The 21,922-nt window shown below is 39.0% G+C and overlaps 2 protein-coding genes across 2 annotated transcripts; one reads left to right on the top strand and one right to left on the bottom strand.

The window, feature by feature from the left end:
• Nucleotides 1–6,549: 6,549 nt before the first annotated feature.
• fam151a (family with sequence similarity 151 member A) lies at nucleotides 6,550–10,123 on the top strand. Its single transcript, XM_030774713.1, has 8 exons — nucleotides 6,550–6,685; nucleotides 7,111–7,260; nucleotides 7,418–7,567; nucleotides 7,668–7,827; nucleotides 8,261–8,485; nucleotides 8,929–9,065; nucleotides 9,145–9,279; nucleotides 9,507–10,123. The coding sequence occupies exons 1-8, from the start codon at nucleotides 6,550–6,552 to the stop codon at nucleotides 10,121–10,123; spliced, it is 1,710 nt and encodes a 569-aa protein (XP_030630573.1).
• Nucleotides 10,124–10,599: 476 nt separating this feature from the next.
• Nucleotides 10,600–21,303, bottom strand: acot11a (acyl-CoA thioesterase 11a). Its single transcript, XM_030775887.1, has 16 exons — nucleotides 21,153–21,303; nucleotides 18,796–19,014; nucleotides 17,156–17,225; nucleotides 16,545–16,605; nucleotides 16,145–16,246; nucleotides 15,615–15,762; nucleotides 15,171–15,327; nucleotides 14,422–14,541; nucleotides 13,992–14,130; nucleotides 13,676–13,731; nucleotides 13,222–13,288; nucleotides 12,814–12,897; nucleotides 12,371–12,504; nucleotides 12,024–12,155; nucleotides 11,798–11,924; nucleotides 10,600–11,624 (listed from the first exon to the last, which is right to left on the bottom strand). Exons 2-16 carry the CDS (start codon nucleotides 18,980–18,982, stop codon nucleotides 11,466–11,468), a joined length of 1,743 nt encoding a protein of 580 aa, XP_030631747.1. The 5' UTR covers nucleotides 18,983–19,014; nucleotides 21,153–21,303; the 3' UTR covers nucleotides 10,600–11,465.
• Between the last annotated feature and the right edge of the window lie 619 nt (nucleotides 21,304–21,922).

Here is a 21,922-nt window from a genome sequence, read left to right as displayed (position 1 = left end):
TGACTGAGCTGCGGTGCTACTGGCAGGTGGGACATCATGCATGTTTCATTAGGATTCCTTCATTTTGTCTGTCAGCCACTGTATCCCAGCAACACAGGTCAAAGGTTCACAAACTCTGAGACACTATCTACCAACAGATAAACAGTAATGAAATGAAGATTCTTGGTCACACAAATAATGCATTAGATTAGCACAATGCATAACTTTACTGACTAAAGGACAAAATCGTGAGAAATTTTGTCTAGCACAGAGGCAGTGGAAAAACTCATTCCCTTTGTTTCAACAATGTAAAGTGCTCCAGAGAACATAATGCACTCATTCTCAGATGTTAATTATGTTTGACTATATTACTAGGGTGACCATATTTTGGTTTTCAAAAAAGAAGACAGGGTGGAGGGGGGTCTTTAATAAGACAAATAACTGCTAGCATAATAACAGTGGCAAGATGACCTTATTTCTTTCCATTCAAGTTTCGGTGGCGTTGTGGCTTTCTTAAGGTCTCTTGGCTGTTGCTGCAGTGTTAACGGTAATGAATAAGATGCAGTTTAACCAATGTTTACAGCATGATAGTGTACATGACCGTCCATTGGTGGCGTGCGAGAGGGCAGGCCCTAAGGAAAAAGGTCAAAGCAATGCAAATGCATACACAATGAATGGCGACTGTGCAAAGCAAAAGCCAAATCCTGGACAATTACACGGACACATTTTGAAGGTCCAAAAAAGAGGTCATGTCCAGGAAAAAGAGGATGTATGGTCACCCTGTATATTACTAATATGGTTGTGGACATCCTATTTCATGCTGGATCATGACAGATATTTCCAATATAATAATTAATGTTTACTAACTTTCTTTCTTTGCAGGATTCACATTCTGAGTGTGTTTATGATATTTTTTGAAGTTGAATGAGGACCTGCTTAATCTCGAATGTAACAGAAAAATACAACACCATGCCACCAGCTCAATAACAAACCATGAGAAGTAAGTAAACAGCAATTATTTTCCACAGTCCAGCTGAAAGCTTCAAAAACACCTGTTCACCAGTCTGATGAACAGACAGTTCAGTAGTGTTCTAAGTCCTTCTCAGATTCCTGCAAGGTCAATGATGGGATTTTAGTTACACGAGCATTTGCAGTCTTTCTCTGTTATCTGTGTATTTCATATCACTATCTTATACACTGCGCAGTGGTTGTCTGAAATGGTGACTATGCCAGACACTTCCCTCACATTACCTGCCGTCCTCAGGTGTGTTCCTTATGCTGACATTGTCAGTCACTCAAGTGCAGCTCTCCTCGTTTTGCCCTGAGTCCTGTGTTGTTTGTACAGAAGATGCTATAATCTGCCACAAACTCTCCAGCATTGTAGGTGAGAAAACACATAATTTTATGAAATACACATAATTTGTGGGTGACAATATCTGCAGTACAGGAAGCTTGTATGTTCTGTCATTGTCAGGAAGGACTTATTGTCAAGCATGTTGAGTTGAGTAGTGGTTAACTTACATTTATATATCTAGTAGTGGGGAACTAGCATTTATGTTAAAATATACATTTAACCTGTTGAAATAGAGATGTTTTACCTGTCATCTTCAGGAGTTCCTGATACAACCAAGGCCTTGATGCTCACAGATGGTGAGATTGACTCTGTGGATGACATGTCCCTCTCTGATTTGTCTAACATGACTGTGTTGGGGCTTAGCAACAATGCCATCACCATCATCATGGAGAATGCCTTTCAGAACCTCACTGTACTGAGAACTCTGCTACTGGACCACAACCACATCTCTGGCCGCACTCTAAACAGCCTCACTTTCTCATGGCTCCGCAGGCTAGAGATCCTCCAACTGGGGAACAATGCTCTGAGAGATATTGATGGCTCCTGGTTTCAGTATACCAGAGCGCTGAAGACTCTGCAACTGGAGGGGAACCTTCTCACTCGTTTAAATTCCAGTACTTTTGCCCTATCTGATTTGAGGAACCTTGAGACACTTGATCTGTCCAATAATCTTATCACGCATGTGGGCCAAGACAGCTTTCGTAACGTACCTCGGCTACGTAGCCTGGACCTGTCCCGTAACAGGCTGCAGAACACTCCTGATGCGTTCTCATATCTCTCCTGGCTCTCCGCACTCAACATGGACTTGAACAGATGGAACTGCACTTGTGAGCTGAGAGAACTGACTTCCTTCCTCAGCAGCTACATTCAGGCTCCAGATAAAGTTCTTTACAATGGTCAGAGAATGGTATGTGTGAGTGCAGACAACCCAGCGGTTCACACTGTGCTTCAGCTTACTGAAGCCAATTGTGTTCCACCAAATAGGAACATTACAGTGCAGGTGGAGGCCAGAAATACTATCTCCCCACAGCGCTACACCAGAGATGTTGCATTAGCTGCTGCTTGTTTCTTTGCTGGTGCGTGCATTCTGAGACACTTTATTTCTAGATATATCTTAAGTTTAATTGTGTCATTTTTTACTATATATAATTTGTGTGTGTGTGTGTGTGTGTGTGTGTGTGTTCAAAAAGTCGGATATGGTGTTTAATCATTTATAGTCCACATACCAATTACTGTGTGCTTGATCCATGACTCTTCCAAGAACATTGCAAAATACTTTTTGTTATTGCACAACTACCATTCATTTGTAACATTTGTTAACATTGTGCCGGTTGATTGCAGGTGGTGTTGGAATTGCCTTGGGTTTGCTTTGCATTGTGTATCGCAAATTGGAATTGAGTAAAAGGCTTCAGGAGAGAAACGGGGCAGAGGAAATTAAAAAATCCACTCAAGGATCCATCCAGTGGGATTTCGCTGAGGATAAGGAGGCCCTGTCTCTATCTTATGATGAACACGGTACGAGAAAGATGCTGCCCGAACACCATTTTACCTGTCATAACTGTAGGACTGCAGGCTATGGTCCAGACATGGTTTATCAAAAAGGTAAGGAAGCTATCGTGAATGAAACAAGCCATGGTGAGGTTCAGCATCGCAGAACTATAGACTGGTCCACCCAAGAAAAGAGTGGTCAATGGAGAGGAGAACACCTTCAACACTTTCCATTACAATCTAAATCCAGAGGTTAGCACTTTATTTGTATTTAAAGAATGTTTGATAGTTCATAACATGGTCTCCTGTTAAAAATGTACAAAAACATATCTGTCTTAAAACATGCATCAAAGCATATAATCTCCTGTCTTCATTACCAGGTTTAAGAACGTGGACACATTCACGACAATCAGAAGATCTTAAAAGCAAGACCTTGGGCAGACAAAACGCTTTTTCTGGTCATCATGGCACTTCAGAGGTTAACAGTTCATTTGGAAAAATACAACAATTAACTCTTGGAAGACCTCCACCCTCCCAAAGAAACATATCAACACGCAGAACTCATCTACATAATGAAATGGTGTCTCTTGGAAATCACATTAGGGATCATTCTAAAGATTGGAATAGCCAGCCTAACAGCATAAGTACTGTACCTGTCAATCAAACCATCAGCTGTCTGCACTGTCACAGAACATATGAATATAAGGAAGCTGAAAAGAAACCGCAGTATATCGTCTTTGGAGACAGTACAGAAGACAACAGGCTCAGTAGCACAAACATGTATCAGGCAATGCTATACAGAGAAACATTAAATTATAACCAGCCTAAAATAGACTGTCATGGTGGAAATTATGCCGGAGAACTTGGTTTAAGATTTGCTACTCAGAGAAGTGTGACCTTTGACCTACCAGGTTCTGAAAGGGATGCTCTCACTGTCTCAAAAAGAGAACAAAAAGATAAGAACAGAGTCAAAAGGATGAAATTGTCTAAAAACCCAGAACATAAAGACTACCAAAGACTGGGCTATGCTCCTGACGCTATAAAGACTCGTGTGACTGAGAAAGGACACCATTCAAAAAGCTACAAAAAGTCATTAAAAGTTAAAATAAACTTGAATCCGTTTAGAAAAGGTCGAATACACCCCAAAGGGAATCACACTCATGAGCAGAGTAAGGAAAACAAAAAATCTAAAAAAAACGAAGGGTCAAAATCAAACGACGATGCTGACAGCCATTCAACTCGCAAATCTAGGAAAGGCAAATCTGGTCAAAAATCTCGGCACAAGAAAGAAAGGTCCTCAAAGAGATCCTCTTCCAAAGACCCTGCAACTGACCCACAGAGAGAAGCTGAGAACCAGGAGCAGGGATCTAAAGACACCTCAACCCATCAAAAACAGCGGTCAAAGAAAGGCAACGCAAGGTCAGATTCCACCGAGACTGATGATGGTGGTAGAGAAGTTAGGATTAACGAATCCCAATCTGATGAGGGGGATGATGCAACAAACCAAATCGCTGACAGCTCTTCAGGGAACAAAAGCTCTGCCCCAAGTTTGGATCATGAAGAGCAGGGGACTTTTGATAGGCAACATGCAAACGGGAGTGGCGGAGAGACTCTGAACAGCCACTCAGTTGAAGAAGGATGCCAACAAAATACCAATATAGCGGGTTTCATCGCTGGTAGTAATGCTGATCCAAATGGTAGCAACGATCCGAGCTTACAAACAAGTATACCATTAACTGTTTCACAAACAGGTCATTTAAATGACACCGGCAGCTCAGGATCGTGTGCTGTCATTTTGAATGCTTCAGGTTCTCAGCAACTCACAAATAACCCAAACCCACTGCCCCTATGTAGTTCAATGGAAAGTTATACTCTGCAAAATGCAGATAATATTTCCATCAATAGTATGGCTTCAATGTCCTCTACAGCTCCAGTTGTTCAAGAGTATCTGTGCTCAGCTGAGGGCTCACCAAAAAGGAAAATCAGACTCATACTTCCTGAGAAGTCCTCCAACAGACCTCAGACTGCACTTGAGAAGAAAATTAGATAATATCTTCCCTTCTGACCATGTTTCCATATGTTTGTGTTTTGTTGTAATGTTTAGATGCAGAACTGGGAATTAACAGTCCCTGAAATGTCTTTTTGTTGCAATATTTATTTAACAGATTCAATTTTTAATTTTTCCTCCCATATATGTTTCTGTGAATTTGTTTAAAAAGAAAAAGAACAGTTCATTTACAACTCTACCTCAGGTTCCCAGTCTAACACAAACCCTATTCAGTTTTCAGTGTATTTCTTTTGGTATAAACCTTCTAAACTTCTTTCCCTGGTAACATATTTATTACACACAATCCTGTCTGTAATGGCATCCAGATTAGGGAAAATATTTGACAGATAGGAGGCGCTTGTTCCCAAAAGATTTGTGCTTGAACATGCTACTCCATGTGTAAAAGGGCGGGTGAAAAGTTGTTTGAGCTGGTCTGCTCCTGTAGTTGCACTCATAGAAAGGTGTGGATTTGGAAAGGGGGGGCCAGGTCCAGGTATAGAGAAGGTACCACCTCCGCCAGTGTAGCAAGTCCCACAGATCATCAGAAAGCCATGAATCCTCTGTGCAAGGCCCATAGCCACACCTTTCGCTCCACCTGTGAGGGTACAGTAAACCACAATAAAGAAAACAAACCAAAAATTAAAAGTAAAAAGAAAAAATGAGTAACTACACGACAAAAATCATATTTTGCTGATTTATGAATCAATGTTTATCAACATTGACCCTATGTTTTAAACTATTAAACAGGTTATTCACTGAAATAGCTTGATAGTGAACTATTTGTTAAAATATCAGATTAAATAACTTGTATATCTGTAAATACCTTAACAGGTATCTTTTTAGAAAAAGAAAAAGAAAGTCAAAACCAGTTATTCTTTATCAGGGGCTTTTAGATTCTCCAACTGAAAAGGTTTTTTTGGGCTGCATCTAAGGAATTTTTTTTTTTTTAGCAAGCTCCATCTTCAGCTGTCGAATTTTTGAGTATGGTTTTAGCCTATTTATTTTAATACAATTCTTTATTTTTGTACAAAAAAAAATAGCTGTAACCCTGTAACCTGTTTCTATTTTGTTCAGCATTGTCATCTGTATTGTGACTTGTGACATTGTTCAAGCTTTAATCAAATGGAGCAATTAAATAATTAAATTTGAAAGTTGTAATTAATTAATTTGATTTACGAAATTCATCTGCTATATTCAAGACAGCAGTTTTGTGGCAAACAAGCAGATACTATTTCATTTTGTCACATAAATCTATTAAGGTTTCTTTAAGATGAATAGTCTCTCCTTTATCTATGTGTCCATCTCCCATTTTTACTCTTTCGGTGTCAGAGATACAAGATCTGTAAGATAGTACTTGACTAAACATTCTCACAAATCACACATTTATAATACTTTAGTAAAGCAGTGTAATTGCAAACCATACAATATTTTGTAAATATATATGTAAAGACACACCTTTTTACAGGGTACAGATAATCGAGATAAGAGGAATGGAATCTGCTCTCTCAGTAATTAGAGCATTTTATGGGTCTAAAGATAAGCTTGTGACGATTTGTGCGGGATGAGGCTTCTTAAAACCAAGAGTGCCTGACTCACTCTCACTGTGACGAGTTAATGCTTGGCTCCTCTTCTGCACCTAAGACGTCTTAGAATAGCGAAGAATTGCAGAGAAAAGGAAAACATGGCCAAAGAGAGTGAGGAGAAGAAATTTCTCGGCGTCTTCACCAAAACACAGTTTGGCCTGTTGTGTGCTGGCATTGGCATCTTGCTTCTCATCATTGTTATTGTTCCTGTTGTAATTGTAACAACACGTTCAGGTAAATAGACTTTTCACTTTTAATCTTCATCCCCCAAAATTGTGCAGTAGCGTTTCCACAAGTTGCGGAACTAGCAGTTTAACTACACTTCCCAGTAGCGAGGTGGTAGCATAACTTTTTTTTATATCAATGGTTTCACCGATCAGGTAGCAGAGAACAACGTTTCATTTTCCTAGACAATGTAGATAATTATGTTTTTAATAATGCAACTGTAGCATAGTTTGTCATGTTTTTAATTAGCTTACCCAGCACTGCTCTAATAATTTGTAATGACTCCAACTGTAATCCAAGTTGTGATTACTGTAAATGAATTGAATATTGAAGAATGTTGAGATCATTTGCTCTTGTGTATGATTTCGCAAGATTGCTTCTCATGTTCACCGTATTGTTCGAACTGATATACTGATGTCTTTTCATTTTCGTAGGCTCGTCAAGAACTTTTGTTCCTTCTTCTACTGATGAAGATATGTTAGAATTTCTGCTCCAAAATGGAGAAATTCAGGAAAAAGATGCACTACTGGCTACGTGGTATCATGGTGCAAACAACAAATCAGAAATGAACAAAGCCCTGAAAAGTAATAATATATTGTAATCTTATCTCATTTTTACAGAGCTGGCCCTTCATTCATCCTGATGTCAGCTTTATCCAATGACAGTCCAACACTGATTGTATTTTTTATACTTTTAATTCACATGTTAATTAACAATATTAATCCACTGTGCATTGTTCAGGTGAGGTCATGATTCTGGAGGCAGATGTAACTGTGGAAGGATACGGCACTGCTAACGAGACCAGTATTCCAATAATGGCACATCCGCCCGACATCTACAGTGACAACACTTTGGAAGCATGGCTTGACGCAGTGCTCATGTCTAGAAAAGGTGACAGCTTATCAATGATTGTGGTACAAATAGAGCTACAGTGTCCAATTCTTTCAGGATTATGCAATAATGATTGCTCTGGCCATCCTCTACTCATTAGGTATAAAATTGGATTTTAAAAGCATTGAAGCAGTCGAGCCTTCACTGGATATTCTAAGAGCCAAAAATCAGACTGGGATCAACCGTCCAGTGTGGCTCAATGCAGATATTCTCATTGGCCCCAATGTACCATCATTCTGGCCTAAAATTAATGGAACTAGGTTGGTACATACCTTCTCTCTTATATTTAGAATACTTTTAACAGTTGTTTTTGAGCAGAACACATAATGTCTTTTGTATGTTTAATAAAATGAATTGAATGAATGATTTTGGTGCATCACCAAAAAAAAAAAAAAGCAGTGTTTATATTTTACGATTAGTCCTGATCTACTTTACAGAAACTCTTACCATTCAGATGGTTAAAAATGTCTCGCAAACACCGCTGTGACTATTATGGAGAATGTATATGCTCTTGTGACACTTGAACACATTCAGCAAATATTAAATTTATCTTTATATTCAGAGCTGAATATGACATGGGATACTACAAAGTTCTGAACACATTCAGCAGTTTTGAGAGAGTTTAGCTGTTGATTGACTGTATCTTAAGATGAAATTTTTTTCTTTTTTTACCCTCCTCCTTCTCATGTCAAGGTTTTTTGAGCTTATTCAGCAGAAATTTCCAGATGTCACCATCTCTCCAGGCTGGAAGGTGCTCTATCTGCCTTTTGTGCCCAACGCAACATACACAGAGAGCATGGTTAAAGAAATGTATGAAGCAGTCCGACACATGCCACAGAAAATAACTTTCCCTATCCTGGCAGTCATGGCCAAGGATGGATGGCCACACATCAGCTGGTTGCTTAGCCGGTCTTCCAGGTACCTCTTCCCCTCAGCGGTCTTATCTCTGAGCCTCCTGTACTGGTCATCAGCAGTGTGCACATGCGTTACGAACAGGTCTTTCCCAAATGTCTTATATTTAGGAACTGAGACAGAAGTCAGGTTCATGTCTTTGGTTGAAAACATACACTCTTTTGAGTGTCACTGCTAATAAAATATCCAAACCCAACATAGATAACAGGCACCTTTATGACACGGGCATGTTTCAAACAGATATTTTAACAATATCAGAACGTCATTTTAAAGCTTTCAGATAAAATCTTTACAGCCGGATTGTCAGTTAGCTTGTTTTAGCAACATACATGTTTAAACACATTGACAGTTGCATTTTTTTTTACCGATTTTCACTGAGAGTTGATAGAATATGACACCAACATTATATTTCTCTCTGTCATGTTGTCATGTCTCATGGTGCAACCCAGGTTTAGTTTGACGCTGTGGCAGGGAAGCGAGAACCCAACCGTGAATGACTTACTCTTCATCCGTGACAACAGCAACCCCCAGCGTGTCTACTATGACATCTATGAACCTGTGCTCTCCCAATTCAAAGAGGCTGCAAGTGAGTCCCTCCAGGACCTTTAAACTTCATCTCATAGTTTGTCCCAAATGCTCAGACAGAGTTATTTTATTCTCTTCAGAGCAGAGGAACCGACTTCGACGTTTCTATCCTGGTGGGGATATCGTTGATTATTTCAAGCCGAAAAATAACGACGGCCTGCACATTCAGTGGAAAACTGTTACTGACAGGGCATCTCTGGAGACACTGCTGACAGGTAAGAGCAGCTGAAACTTGAATTAATAACACTTGATGCCGCAAATAGTCGCTGTGGTGATGCAATACAATAGATAACCACGTTTCTCACTTGAACTTCAACCTCCAAATCATTTATGAAATCTGTTCAGTCTTGCTGCCTTTGTTAATCTCATCAGTCTAATGTTGCCAGTTTTATGACTGATTGAGTTACTGTTTAACCTTGAAATTTTTTTTTTTTTTTTTTAGAAAGTTCCAATGCAATGCTAGTAATTTCGGTGGTATCTGGGACGAAATGGCCAAGGAACCCTGTGGTGGAAGGTTCCAATCCAGAGCTGTCTCTTCAGGAATGTCTGGAGCTGATATTGGCCTCAAATAAGCAATGGGGAATCTATCTGCGAGTCAAATCTCAGAATCAGCTGGCCTCCTCACTCCACCTGCTCCGCCAAGCTTATGACAGGGATCTACTGCACCACCCAGTCTGGCTAAACATGAACGTGTCCCATGGAGACTTCCACACTCGGGGTTACATAACAGGGCAGAAGTTCCTGAGCACAGTAAATGAGATCTTTCCGTACGTGACACTGGCCCCGAGCTGGCCTCAGGAGGCCCTTGGCCGTGGTTATACGCCACGACTTGTTGATAGCATGGTGCAGCTTTTCCAAAAGACTTGGCAAGACATTTCGTTGCAGCTGCAAAAAGCTTATCTGGAGAAGTCAGATACCAGTTTTCAACACCTCCTCCAAGCACAGAAACGGTTCTCCATCACTGTGGAGCGGGGGGCAGAAAAAGGTATCCATCATGCTGGAGTCCTCAGTTCTGCATTTTTACATGAAGGAAACCCTAGGAGGTTCTACATCATGTGATAGGACTTCATATTCAAGCTTTATGTGGACGTACAACAGATATCATGGGTTACAGCTACAATGTTTATATAAACCTACCAAATAACATAAGATCATCCTACAACACCATACACAACAGCAACATATTTTATGTGATAAATGATATGTTCTACATTATAACATTATAACATTATATTCATCAGAAAATGATAACACCTGGTTGGACAGATGTGTAATATTCGCAGTTTTTTTTTTAACCAGTCTGTTTTTAATTTTTTTTAACTCAGTTGCCTTCCTTAGTGTAGAAACTTGTTAATAATCACAACAGGCAGTCATTGAACTAATAGGAACAGCTTAGCTGATGCATGCCAGACTGACTTTTAATGGATTTTTAATGATGACATTTTTTAATGATAATGACTGGGCACATAACACAAACTTCCTTCTCGAATAATTTGTTTATTTTTAAATTTCTTCTAAAACACTTTGTTAATACACATTCTTATTTAAAATTTCAAGTTTGTTCAGAGTAATAAAAGAAGCAAGCAATTTGTATAGCTCTTCTGTATTTTTCATTTATTTTATTTTTTAGATTTTTTTTATAAAATCAGGTAAAAAAAAACATGTATTGGTATACACTAAGAAAGTACCTTTTCACTATGAAATTCTCTGTTGTTTCTCTTTAATTATCTAGCCTTGTGTTCTCACCTGACAAAACACGAAAACTATCAGCAAATGAATAGAACATCAGCAAATGTATCAGCAAATGAATAGAACATAACTCTCTTAAGTACTCATTTCCTGGTTTCCCTTTCACTGTCCTTTAAGAGTAAATTAAGAAATATTAATCTACAGTCATTAAACTGTATGTCTAACTAGGACTGTTAGAGTACAAATGTATATTAGATGATATTTTTAATACACAAAATGCACATTAAAAGTGTACTTTTCAAGACCTGACAAAATGCAATATTAATTAAAAAAAAAAGTTTAGTTAAACAAACATACAAGATATAAACTAGACTTGTATATTTATAGAACCAAATTTGGTTATTAAGAAATAGCAACCTGCATTTATTAAAATACTACATACTAAGTCTATACCTACAGCATATTTTGAGTATTACATACTAAATCTATTCAACAAGAGTTGAATGCCTCAAAAAAGGTTTGTTCATCATCATCACATCATTACCTCTGAGAGGAATCAAGTAGAGTCATACATGAGCAGCATTACTGACACAGAGTAGAGTTAACATTACATGACACTTCAACATGAGTCATTTTACCTGACTGACTCAGGTACTCAGATGTGTTGGACACTCGGGCCATCACCTGCAAATTGATAAAGGTACTCCAAGTGCTAAAGTGAAGTAGACACCGAGTCATGGGTTACAGCTCTGTTCTTCAGTAGGAACTGGCTACAGGAACAGAAGATGGAATAGAAGCTGGAAGAAAGCCCTGCTATGTCAGTGGAGATGTAAGGCAGCACCTCTGGAGTGGCCTGGTTATAGTAGGAGATCTGAGGAGTGTAAGAAGATACTATCAGATATCTCACCACCAAAAGACTCACGTGCATGCCATTCTCAGGTGCATTCTGGGAACCTTACACAAATGTGACACCTTCAGTGGAAATTTTACGCCCACTTCTGCGTGACTACAGTATCGTTTTTCCATGTGAAGCTGCTCTCTTACTTTAGCGACGGTGTTGGACACCTCGAAAATGGTGAATCCCGCACAGACCACCTCTCCCCTATTGAATTCCTCTGAAGGAGGGTGGGTAGGCAAGGTGACAGAGCGTAGTGCAATAACGTATGGATCTCTGGAACGATACAAATGTCATTCATTTCAACACAAGCAGAGAACACAGGTGAAAATCAATAACTGGTACCAGCCATGCAGCCAGAGCCCCTCTACTCACCCTTTGTTACAGGGCGGTCTCCTGGAGGCCAGCAGTATGAAGTCCTGATCCCTTCCTCCCTTTGTGATCGAGGGAGTGACCACACGGTAAATGAGGTCATCTTCATCCACCTTATTTATCAGCTCACAATGCCTGAACAGGACAAGAGAGAAAGCTCATGATGTATTGACAAACAATTAAATCAGCAAAACTAGTGACAATAAACAACAAACAAACAAACAAACAGATGAATTTGTCATTGATATAGATATGCATTACTCTTGTAATCAAATTCCTTTCTTTAGTACATTTTAAAACCAGTGCTACGACATCAGATACATTTCATTCACAATAGGAGTTTTAGTTACGTGTAGTGTTGGTCCCACTCCTGTCTGCGGCCGAGGTCAGAGAGCAGAAGGAAGGCCCTGTGTGCTGGCACCTCCACCTCATTCTCTACCCTAAAACACAGGAACTGGTTCTCCTCCAAAGTGTACAGGCTCACCTGGCAGTTAGAGGGTATGCGTGGTTTCACCTCAGCATAACAGCTCAATGAAATATTTATCACAAAACGTTTGTTTAGCATTTCTCAAAATGATTTGTTTTAAGTTAGTTAAGCGTTTTCTCATCTGCACGTCACGTTGCAGGAAATTTCTGTGGTTGTATTTGAGTGCACATAAGGTAGTTGTTGAAGTACAAGCATGTTATATGCTTATCTTACTGCAGACAGGAATCTAAACATCTGAACTCATTCAGACGTAGGCAACAAAAGAATATTCAGGAACAGAGTGAAGAGTCCATCTGAATACCTTACATTGTTTTTCTCAGAGTTGAGCACCCAATTGGGCCTGGCTGCCAGCATCTTCAGGGCAAAGATGTTATTGTAGTTAAGATACACCTGCAGGCATAAAAATGGATTTCAACTTCGATTCATCTTCACTTTCAAAATATGTAAGCATGCAGTCCTGGTAAATAAATAAAGGTGACCAAAAACAGAAGTGAAGGTTTATGTCCTTGACCGTTAGCCAAACGCATTATCAAAACATGATAAGATATATATCATTCCATTTCACAAGCGATGAGTCGATAAATTCCTGACTGACGATAAACTTTGCCCTTAAACTCAAAGTTTTGTTTTGGCCAGAACACCTCAGCATTAGGGCCCTGGTCAATATTTAGAGGCTTTATTTAATGCTGTGCTCTGGGAGCAGGTCAAGGTTACCTGGTTACTAGGGTTCCAGGGAACAGATAAAGGCACCTCAGTTTGCTTGCAAGAGATGATGTATTTCCTGAATGAGCAGTCAAAAGATAAAATCTTTGTTAAAGACACTACACTGTCGCAGTCACACATAGCAAACCGAAACCTCTATACATTTGACTCAGCTGTGCAGTAATTTATTGCCTAATATAAGTTACCTCAGTGTTACCTGAAGAATATGTCACATAACTTCAATCATAGATATAAAGTAGCAATAAACAGTCGTGGAAAGTCAAAGCTATGATACCATAAAAGTTGTGTATGCTGGTAGTGTGAGATGCAGAGGGGCAACAGCACCACCTGAGGTCAACTGATGGAAGTGGTAGCCTCATCTGCCGTTGCAGTCTTTGAGCCTCAGTGGTCTGTTTATGACTGCTGTTATACTTAGTTATTTCCAATCATATGCTCAGCTTCTTACCTGTCCAGTCGAATCTTCCTTCTGGCAATGGCTTCCTTGTATCTCCTACCTCCCTCCTACAGGGGAACAAAGGTATACATACATACATACATACATACATACATTTCCTCTTCCATTTCTCATACATGTCTGTAAGATATTCAGCTTACTTAATGATACAACAACAACAACAAAAACTCTGATGTAAAAGGAAATGCAGAGTACTCAAAACAAAAATTAGTGATAATTCAATTTCTACCAAATCCCTGAACTGACTTCATTTCAACCACAGAGGTCCATCAAACACTCAAAATATACAGAAACAAAGCAGTCTCACCAGAGGTTCTGGTCGTATAGGAGGCAACGTGCACGGCCTGCCATGCTCATCTAACACCTCATAGACCATAAAGGCACTGTTAACATGTCGCACTGGCTCGTCTCCCTGATAGGCCTCTGCACGTACGCCAACCTCCATACTGACAAACCAGGGGTACAGACGTCACATGGTCAACTCCACAGGCTCACTACTGACTCTTCAGCATAAAAAGTCTTATAAATATCTTATATCTTATTGTTCAGGTCTTGGGTGGTTCTATGTGAGTCCAAGCAGAGTTCATTCATGGCATTACGCAGAATAAAGTGCTGAAAGATTGTGTTTTATGTTATATTTCTTGTGAGACCAGGTAAAATCATACAGGAGAAGTGATATTGAAATCGTACATCATTGTGTATTATTAATGCGTTTCGAATGTGGGTTTGAACCTCACCTGTTCTTGAAAGTATTATTAACGATGGCTTTGAGAATCAGGCGATCTCCGATGTGCGATGGGCCTCTGAAGTGAAACATGTCTATGGTCCTCAAAGTGGGGTGGGCGTTACAAAGGCGACTGGGAAATGGAAAACCCAGTGGAATTAAATGTTAATGTCAGGTCAAATCTGTAAAATAAATTACTTATAAAAGATTATTTGTGATTTATAATTTATAATTCTAAATAATCTAAGACTTGTGACACTGCTGGAAGTTTTTTTGTGTGACAGTTAACACTGTCACATGAAAGATGTGACAATCATAATAATTCTAACCCAACAGCTCTGATCCAGAGAACAGGTACTTCAAAGGATTTTGTCCAAATTTTAATATGCAGTCACTACAATATAATTAATATAATTTATTTTAATAGGATTAAAATGGCTTGGTAACTTTCCTGAGCAATTACTTGGCCTCTGAAGTAGGTCTTTTCTTTGAAGCAATCACAACAAATAAAACAGTGAACTCTGGCCTTATTAAAGGAGAGGAGGGTTAATATTAACCGTGACACTGTAGTAAAAAATACTTTCAAGTCTTTTCAGCTTTTTTGAGTACTAAGGTCTCTAGTTCCTTTCAGCGTCCAAACACATAGGTTAATAAAGCCATCAAAAAGCAACTGTTTTTGTGCTTTACAAGGCACAACATCCTGTCTGTTCAGAGCATATGAGGTTGTTTAGTGGTATGTGTGTTTTAGTATGTGACTCCTACCTGGCAGCAATAGTGGCCACATTCTCCATCCATGCCATGATCTGACCCCCAAATGTGTTGACCTGGTGATTGGCATGAGGGGGCAGAACCAGCTCCACACTCTCTACTTTAGTCCTTTCAGCTGGCACTGCATCCTGAAAATTTGAGCTTTCAGGTCCTGACACAAAGAGAGAGACACACACACATACATAGACACTTGTACACAGACATATACATATGTACATATATACACAGACATACACCAAACCCACCTTACACTGCAGCCCTTTTTTTGAACCTACTTTATTTCTGCACCAGCATAAGACACAAAAGGTTCAAAGAAACAAAACTATCTAGAGTGGAAACTGTCTCTGACACTCAAAACATTGTCATTTATACACAGTAAAATAAAAAAAGGGTGGGTTGGGGGGGGGGGGGGGGGGGGATTTGTACTACAAAACACACCTTCGCCGGTGTCGTTCTGGAAGGTCTGGTTACTGAGCAGATCCTTCATGGTGTCGTCGTGGATCAGTCTCATTCTCCGTCTTTCCGCTGCTAAACTGTGCTCCAACTGCTCTCTGTGCGTGTGAGGGTGCAGCTGCTTCAGCCGAACCTGTTCAGCATAATGAGCATCACTCATCACCCACTTACAACACTTCATTCCACGTCTTTATGTTAGGTGTAAACTGATGAGTTGCAAAAGCATGAGGCTGGAAAGTGTGTATGTAAACTATGCCGTTTTTCTAGATACACGCTCCATGCAATAGAAGTGCATTTACGCAACTTAAATACATTTAAGGAGAAAAAAAAAATAAGTTGTGTAAATGCACTTCTATACTAAATATAGGTCATATTAGTGATAAGATAAATAAGTAACACTATCGCTAATAAAAATATCTCTTTAAAAACCTCTAAAGTGCTGAAAGATTGTGTTTTATGTTATATTTCTTGTGAGACCAGGTAAAATCATCTCTTTAAAAACCTCTCCTCCTTACCTTCCCTTCCCCTGAGCTCCTGGCGACAAAAGTGGCATGGGCTTGGCACACTTTCCATTGGTCGTCACTGTAGAGGTCCTCACAGGTGACCAGTATACCCACCTTAGATAAACATTAGCCACTCATCAACACTGGGATACCAGTATGAGCCAAATAAACCCTTGCAACGTAAAATACTGGTACATACAGGTATCTGAATGTAGAAAATGTATTGTTTTATCAAAATGTATTATTTGCTTTGCTCACTATCACACGTTAATAAAGTCCAGGATGTAAAGAAAATGATGCTATAATATGTAAGAACAGATTACAAAACATATTGTGCTATACTTCTGAAATACTATTTTCAGGGCAAGGTACATCGGTTTAAATTGTTAAATCATGTATAGATAACCATTACCTCCATGCTTGAGTTGAAAGCCCTGTTGACTTTGGCCTTAATGTTAACCACTTGCCCAACACTGTAGAAAAAGTAATCAAACAAAGAGCATCATGGGTAGGTCTTGGTTTGGTACTTTGACACTTTAAGATTAAATAACCTGAATAACCTGAAATAACCTGCGTGGGGGAAAAACATGAAAGATAGAAAATCTCATGGGAATCAGGTGGCATATTGTTTTGTCTACTTTTATGTTGGATTATTGGGTCTCACTTAATCAATCAAACGGATCTGTGATCGTTGTAATGTCATCCTCAGTTCTATGAAAAGAGACACAGACTGTAATTAAGAGTCTCCGTTAAAGACCAGACTTCAGATGGAATCAATAGGTCAGCAGCAGTGCTGCAGACAGGACTCTATGGTGACACAATAACAGTAGCTCACAGCCTGAGCAGAGTAGTACAGGTAATGAAATATCAAAGGAGATTGCCAGGCATCTTCTCAGAGGAGGATGAACCATGAGGATGCACTGAATGAACATGTTCACAAACAGAAATACCATGCAAGTTCTGGAGAACAACAGATCAAGACATATCAGGTCTCAGATATAGTATATATTTGGTTACATTTACCGAATGGTGTGTTTGAAGTGGATATCGTCGACAGAGGCTGTTACACAAGGACACCCAGCATGCCTTTCAGCTTCAGGGGAAACAGGACACAGTAGAACATGATGCTTTATAACAGTAGGCAACTGAAGTCAGTCTTTTTGCAGAATCAAACTCAGTCACTGAGCATTGAATATGAAACACTGTTACATTTTTTTTTTAAATGTTGTATGTGGAGTCTTTATAAAGCTTGTGAAATACTCATTCTTACAGGGTCAGTTCTAAAATTACAATTACAAAGTGCAAATTTGAAATCAGAGATTTAACTGTAATATAGCTGCATTTAATAATTTAAGCATTTATCATGAAACCACCACAAAAGTGTTAAAACAAAACGTTAAGAGGTGTTGATTTCAATAACTTCTTGGTTACACTAATAGAGCTAATATCAATAACTTGATAATATAGCTTTAAGACTACTTCTAAGATAAACATAGCTTTTTTAAGACACTAATGTATTGGGCCTACCACTATAGTTTTTCATACCATACAGCATATTAGTCATTTCCTATGATCACTGTCAAAAAATGAAAGCCTTAGAAGACCTGTCTACAGAGTGTATATTGAGATTGATTTGTTAATCTCAGACATACCACGTCACTGCATGCCAGTGCCTTACCTGGGCACCCCAGTCCCACTGCATTTTAATTACTACGTGTGGATGCTAAATATATATAACCTGAATTATACCAACCAGGACGAAAATACCTATATATATCTATAACACCTGGATTATACCGACCCGGATGAAAATCCCTAGACAGAATAACAATATGGACTGATGTAACTGTGCACCATTATATTTCTGTCTTTAATTTGGAATGCTGTTTACACTAAGTGTTGAGAGTTTAATGAGACGTCGCATGAGAACCTCAACATTTGAACTCTAAGGTCATTAGAATTTTCTAGAATTGTTGAATGTGCTGTGCATGTTCTACAGCAGACACTTCCTGAATTCAAGTCAATCGATCAGCCCCAGGAAGAGAGATCCACTCCTGTCCTGTGTGTGTTAAAATGTATTCAACAAGCAAATGGGCAAATGGCTTTGCCGCATACTTTTAGCAGCATTTTTTTTGTAATTAATGTGTTTTAACTACAAAGCATGTTATACTGTATCCTTATTATATATTTTAACACCTACTCACTTGTTTAATCAACAGTCTGGAGTGTCAGAACTAAAAATGCCGAGGTAAAAATAAACTTGTACTGGTGGCAAAGACCTCTCTGTACAACGGTCTCCCACGAAAACACACTGATTAAAGTAAACAGAGAGCGTCTGTTTATAACAGTCCTGCTGTGAGTCTGACATTCACTGTTGAAACTATGCCACTTTACATATCTTGCCTTGTGAACATGCAGGAATGTGTTTAGACACATAATGAGCAACCATTATCAACTCACCCCAAAAGGTGTAGTTACCGTGTATTCCAAATGTATATGCATTACCTACAAACCCTAAATTGATATATGCCAGTGTCTGTCATCACTGTATGTCATTCTTCAGATCCAATAATTATATTCTTGTCTTTAATATACCACTGCCACAAAAACACATGGCAAACACGCACATGGTACTACTCCTGTTTCATTCTTTGAACACTAACCGGACAGACACGCTGTTGAGTCCATCCACTTCAGCAGCTGGCCCACACTCAGTTCATTACAGTGGTTGGCATGACAAGGCAGAACAATCTGGCTCATCTTCACCTCGGTGGGATTGCGATACACTTCTCCATTCTCCAGAAGGACGTCTGACTCCAGTTCCTCTGGTGCTCTCTCTTCTGAGGTCATGGCAGGGAAACGAAAGTCTGGAAGACTCGCTGCTTCAATAACACAACCGTGTGAGCATTTGATCTCATCTCCTCTATTTAAGAATTTATGGAAGGTAAAATTTATTGTGGGATGTTTTGTGCAGAGGTTTGGAGCTAAGCCTTGAATTGGCTAATTCTTGTTGTTGTTGCTATGGCATTCAGAAAAATTATTCACTGTTTGAGAAACATCTTACAGCATGCCACAGCTTGTTTCAGGAACTTGACAGATTTCCTGTTTAATCTCTCTCTCTCTCTTTTTTTCTCTGTCTCTCTGTCTCTCTCTCTCTCTCTCACACACACACACACACACATTGGATTGAGTAACAGATAAGTGGCAGTTAATGTAGCATTGCTACCTCCATGTTTTCAATCAATCATAATGGCCTTACTGACTGATTTGTACCATTACATGTTGCAATAGAATTTTACAACTATATTGTTATGTAATTTTTGTTTAATGCAAAATATTGGTAACAACAAAACACCTTATGACAGTTGGTAGATTGCTCATCATAAGAGAATGAAGGACTGCTCATTGCACTTATGTGCCATTGCACACACATGCACACACATACACACACATTGCACACATTGAAAAAATCACTTGTTTGACCAGAGTATTGTTCCTACTCAGTGTAATCACTCGGTGCCTCTGCAAGATCTAACCAACCAGCGAAAAATTTACACCGTGCTCAGGGAAATCTCTAACTGAAACAGTTAAACAAACAAACAAAACAACAACAACAAAAACATTTACACACACACGCGCGCACACACATACACACACTCACAAGAATGTTTGGAAATGTTCCCAGCAAAAGATTTCAAAAAAGTGGAGGACGGACAATGTGGACATCACCCTGAGTAAGAAACTATCTCGATGCAAATGATGGGAAAAGTGTATTGTGGCGTTTAGACAAGAAGACTGTTGTTTGCACGGTTGAGTCAGATTACTTTGAAATGTAATCAGTTACTGAATACAAATTACATGGCAATTTTTGTGATTAGTGATGTAATCCATTGGATTAGAAAAAATGTAATCTAATCTGAATATTTCTGGATTACTTCAAAATAAAACACTGAAAATACTACACCTTATACTAAAGAAATGGATGCAGCCACAAAAATTTGAGTTCCCTAGATATTCTTTTTTTCTCTTTAAAGATCTCAGAACATTTTCAATGCAACTAAAATGCATTTTGCATATTTAGCATTTGCAGTTGGCCCAACCAGTATACCCTTACAAAAACAGTGCTGCCTAATAGAAGAAAGAAGAGTTAACTTAGCCAGGTTAGTCACTAAACCACATGCTTGGAATACCCCCCAGGGGGGTGTTCCAGACTGCAGGTTTAGTGAAAACTCAGAGTTAGTTAACTTGGGGTAAGTAGTAAACCTCCTAATAGAAGAGCCCTATGGCTTCACTCTCTTAACAAAACAAAGCCATAGGGCCCTTCTATTGGGAGGTTTACCACTTGCTCTGAGTTAACTAACTCAGATTTTTCACTAAACCCAGTCTCTGGAATACCCCCCAGGTGTGCTGTGTCTGTTCTATAGCATGTGGGATGCTATTTCTTTTATGTAAGTTTTTGCTACTGCTGTTTTTTAATCAAAGGCCACATGGAGGACTTTGCTCTTGCAATGCAAAAGGAGCACTTATTCAAAATGTTCATCTTCCATTTTCAGTGTAAATAAAAAGGAATAGAAACTCCATTATCCATAAATCATCATTAGAAAACAAAAACAAATATTAGGTAAGTCACCATTAACAAAACTGACAACCTGGAAACCTGAGAGGAGTAACTTACTTTGATATACAGTAAAACATATTCGGTATTTAGAACTGGTCAAATCGAATTACCCTTACAAAAACATGTTGGTATAAAAATCTACAGGTGCACTGTATTGTTTCTTTTGTTTAATTTTTTGTTAGTCATCATGAAGAAAAGTTTAAAATTTTAAAATTGCCATATTTTAAAGACGTAATCAAAAATGTTACCAAGTAATCCTTGACAAGGTAACACTAATCTAATAGCACATTTTTTCAGATGTAATCTGGGTTGATTATAGTCACTTATTTTTTGTAATCTGATTACGTAATTCCGATTACCTGCAATCCGTTACTACCCAACCCTAGTTCTTTGTGTCCTTACCTTTCACGGGTGTGGTGAATCATTCAGACCAAAGACCGAAGCGCTCGAATTCGTTTCAGTGCACTTCTACCATTTCAGTTCAGTTCATGCTTACCAGAGCGTCTTCAGAGAGTTCTTTCAGCCCTGATTAATACCTGACTTCCGACAACCCCGTGCTGAAAAGTTTGTGGGTGTGACCTGCCAGCCCAGGCGTTGAAGAAGGGTTGAGCTATTCCCCCGTATGGGCTAACGATACGCCCCCGCAGTGACCTCGTGATGTTTAACAGCATGCTGTGTGCTACTGAGTCACGGACACATGAGTCCTTCACGCTCTACAATCCCTAAAATCCCTAGATACAAAACATAAGAAGTTGATCAAGACAGCTGTCGTGACATGACGATACTTTTTGGCAATACCTCCACGTTTTTTCCTGTTTCTATAAATGGACAAATAATACATTTTATATATCAACACACATGGACGTTGAAGTTACACTTAAGGCCAGAAGATGGCGGCGTTTACCAGAAAACCCTTCAGTAAGATCGTACACCCAACCTGCCATATATATCGTCTTTCTTTCAATAGTAAATATTTGTACAGTTGTTATTATGGCATGCCCAATGCGGAACCTTTTCACAAATAATCCCCGTTTTATTAACATGACTGCCACCGTATACGACAACGTGTACTTTTGTTCTGTTAGTGGGATTTCACTAAAACACAGGAAGTTTCTCAGTAAAAATCTAGTAATTCCACAGTGATGTTAAATTACATTGATATTGCCAATGTA

This window comes from Chanos chanos, chromosome 5, assembly GCF_902362185.1.
Source record: "Chanos chanos chromosome 5, fChaCha1.1, whole genome shotgun sequence".
NCBI classification, from domain to species: Eukaryota; Metazoa; Chordata; class Actinopteri; order Gonorynchiformes; family Chanidae; genus Chanos; species Chanos chanos.
The sequence above is the reverse complement of the archived record's forward strand: the minus strand, read 5'-3'. Positions and strand labels throughout refer to the sequence as shown.

Coding starts and splice junctions, on each gene's coding strand:
- fam151a (XM_030774713.1), top strand. CDS start 6,550: ATGGCCAAAGAGAGTGAGGAGAAGAAATTTCTCGGCGTCTTCACCAAA. Junction 7,261..7,417: donor AATGAACAAAGCCCTGAAAA/GTAATAATATAT, acceptor TGCATTGTTCAG/GTGAGGTCATGATTCTGGAG. Junction 8,486..8,928: donor TTGCTTAGCCGGTCTTCCAG/GTACCTCTTCCC, acceptor GGTGCAACCCAG/GTTTAGTTTGACGCTGTGGC.
- acot11a (XM_030775887.1), bottom strand. CDS start 18,982: ATGACCTCAGAAGAGAGAGCACCAGAGGAACTGGAGTCAGACGTCCTT. Junction 15,763..16,144: donor GGAGCTCAGGGGAAGGGAAG/GTAAGGAGGAGA, acceptor TATGCTGAACAG/GTTCGGCTGAAGCAGCTGCA. Junction 12,156..12,370: donor GAGTGGGACCAACACTACAC/GTAACTAAAACT, acceptor TGTCCTGTTCAG/GCATTGTGAGCTGATAAATA.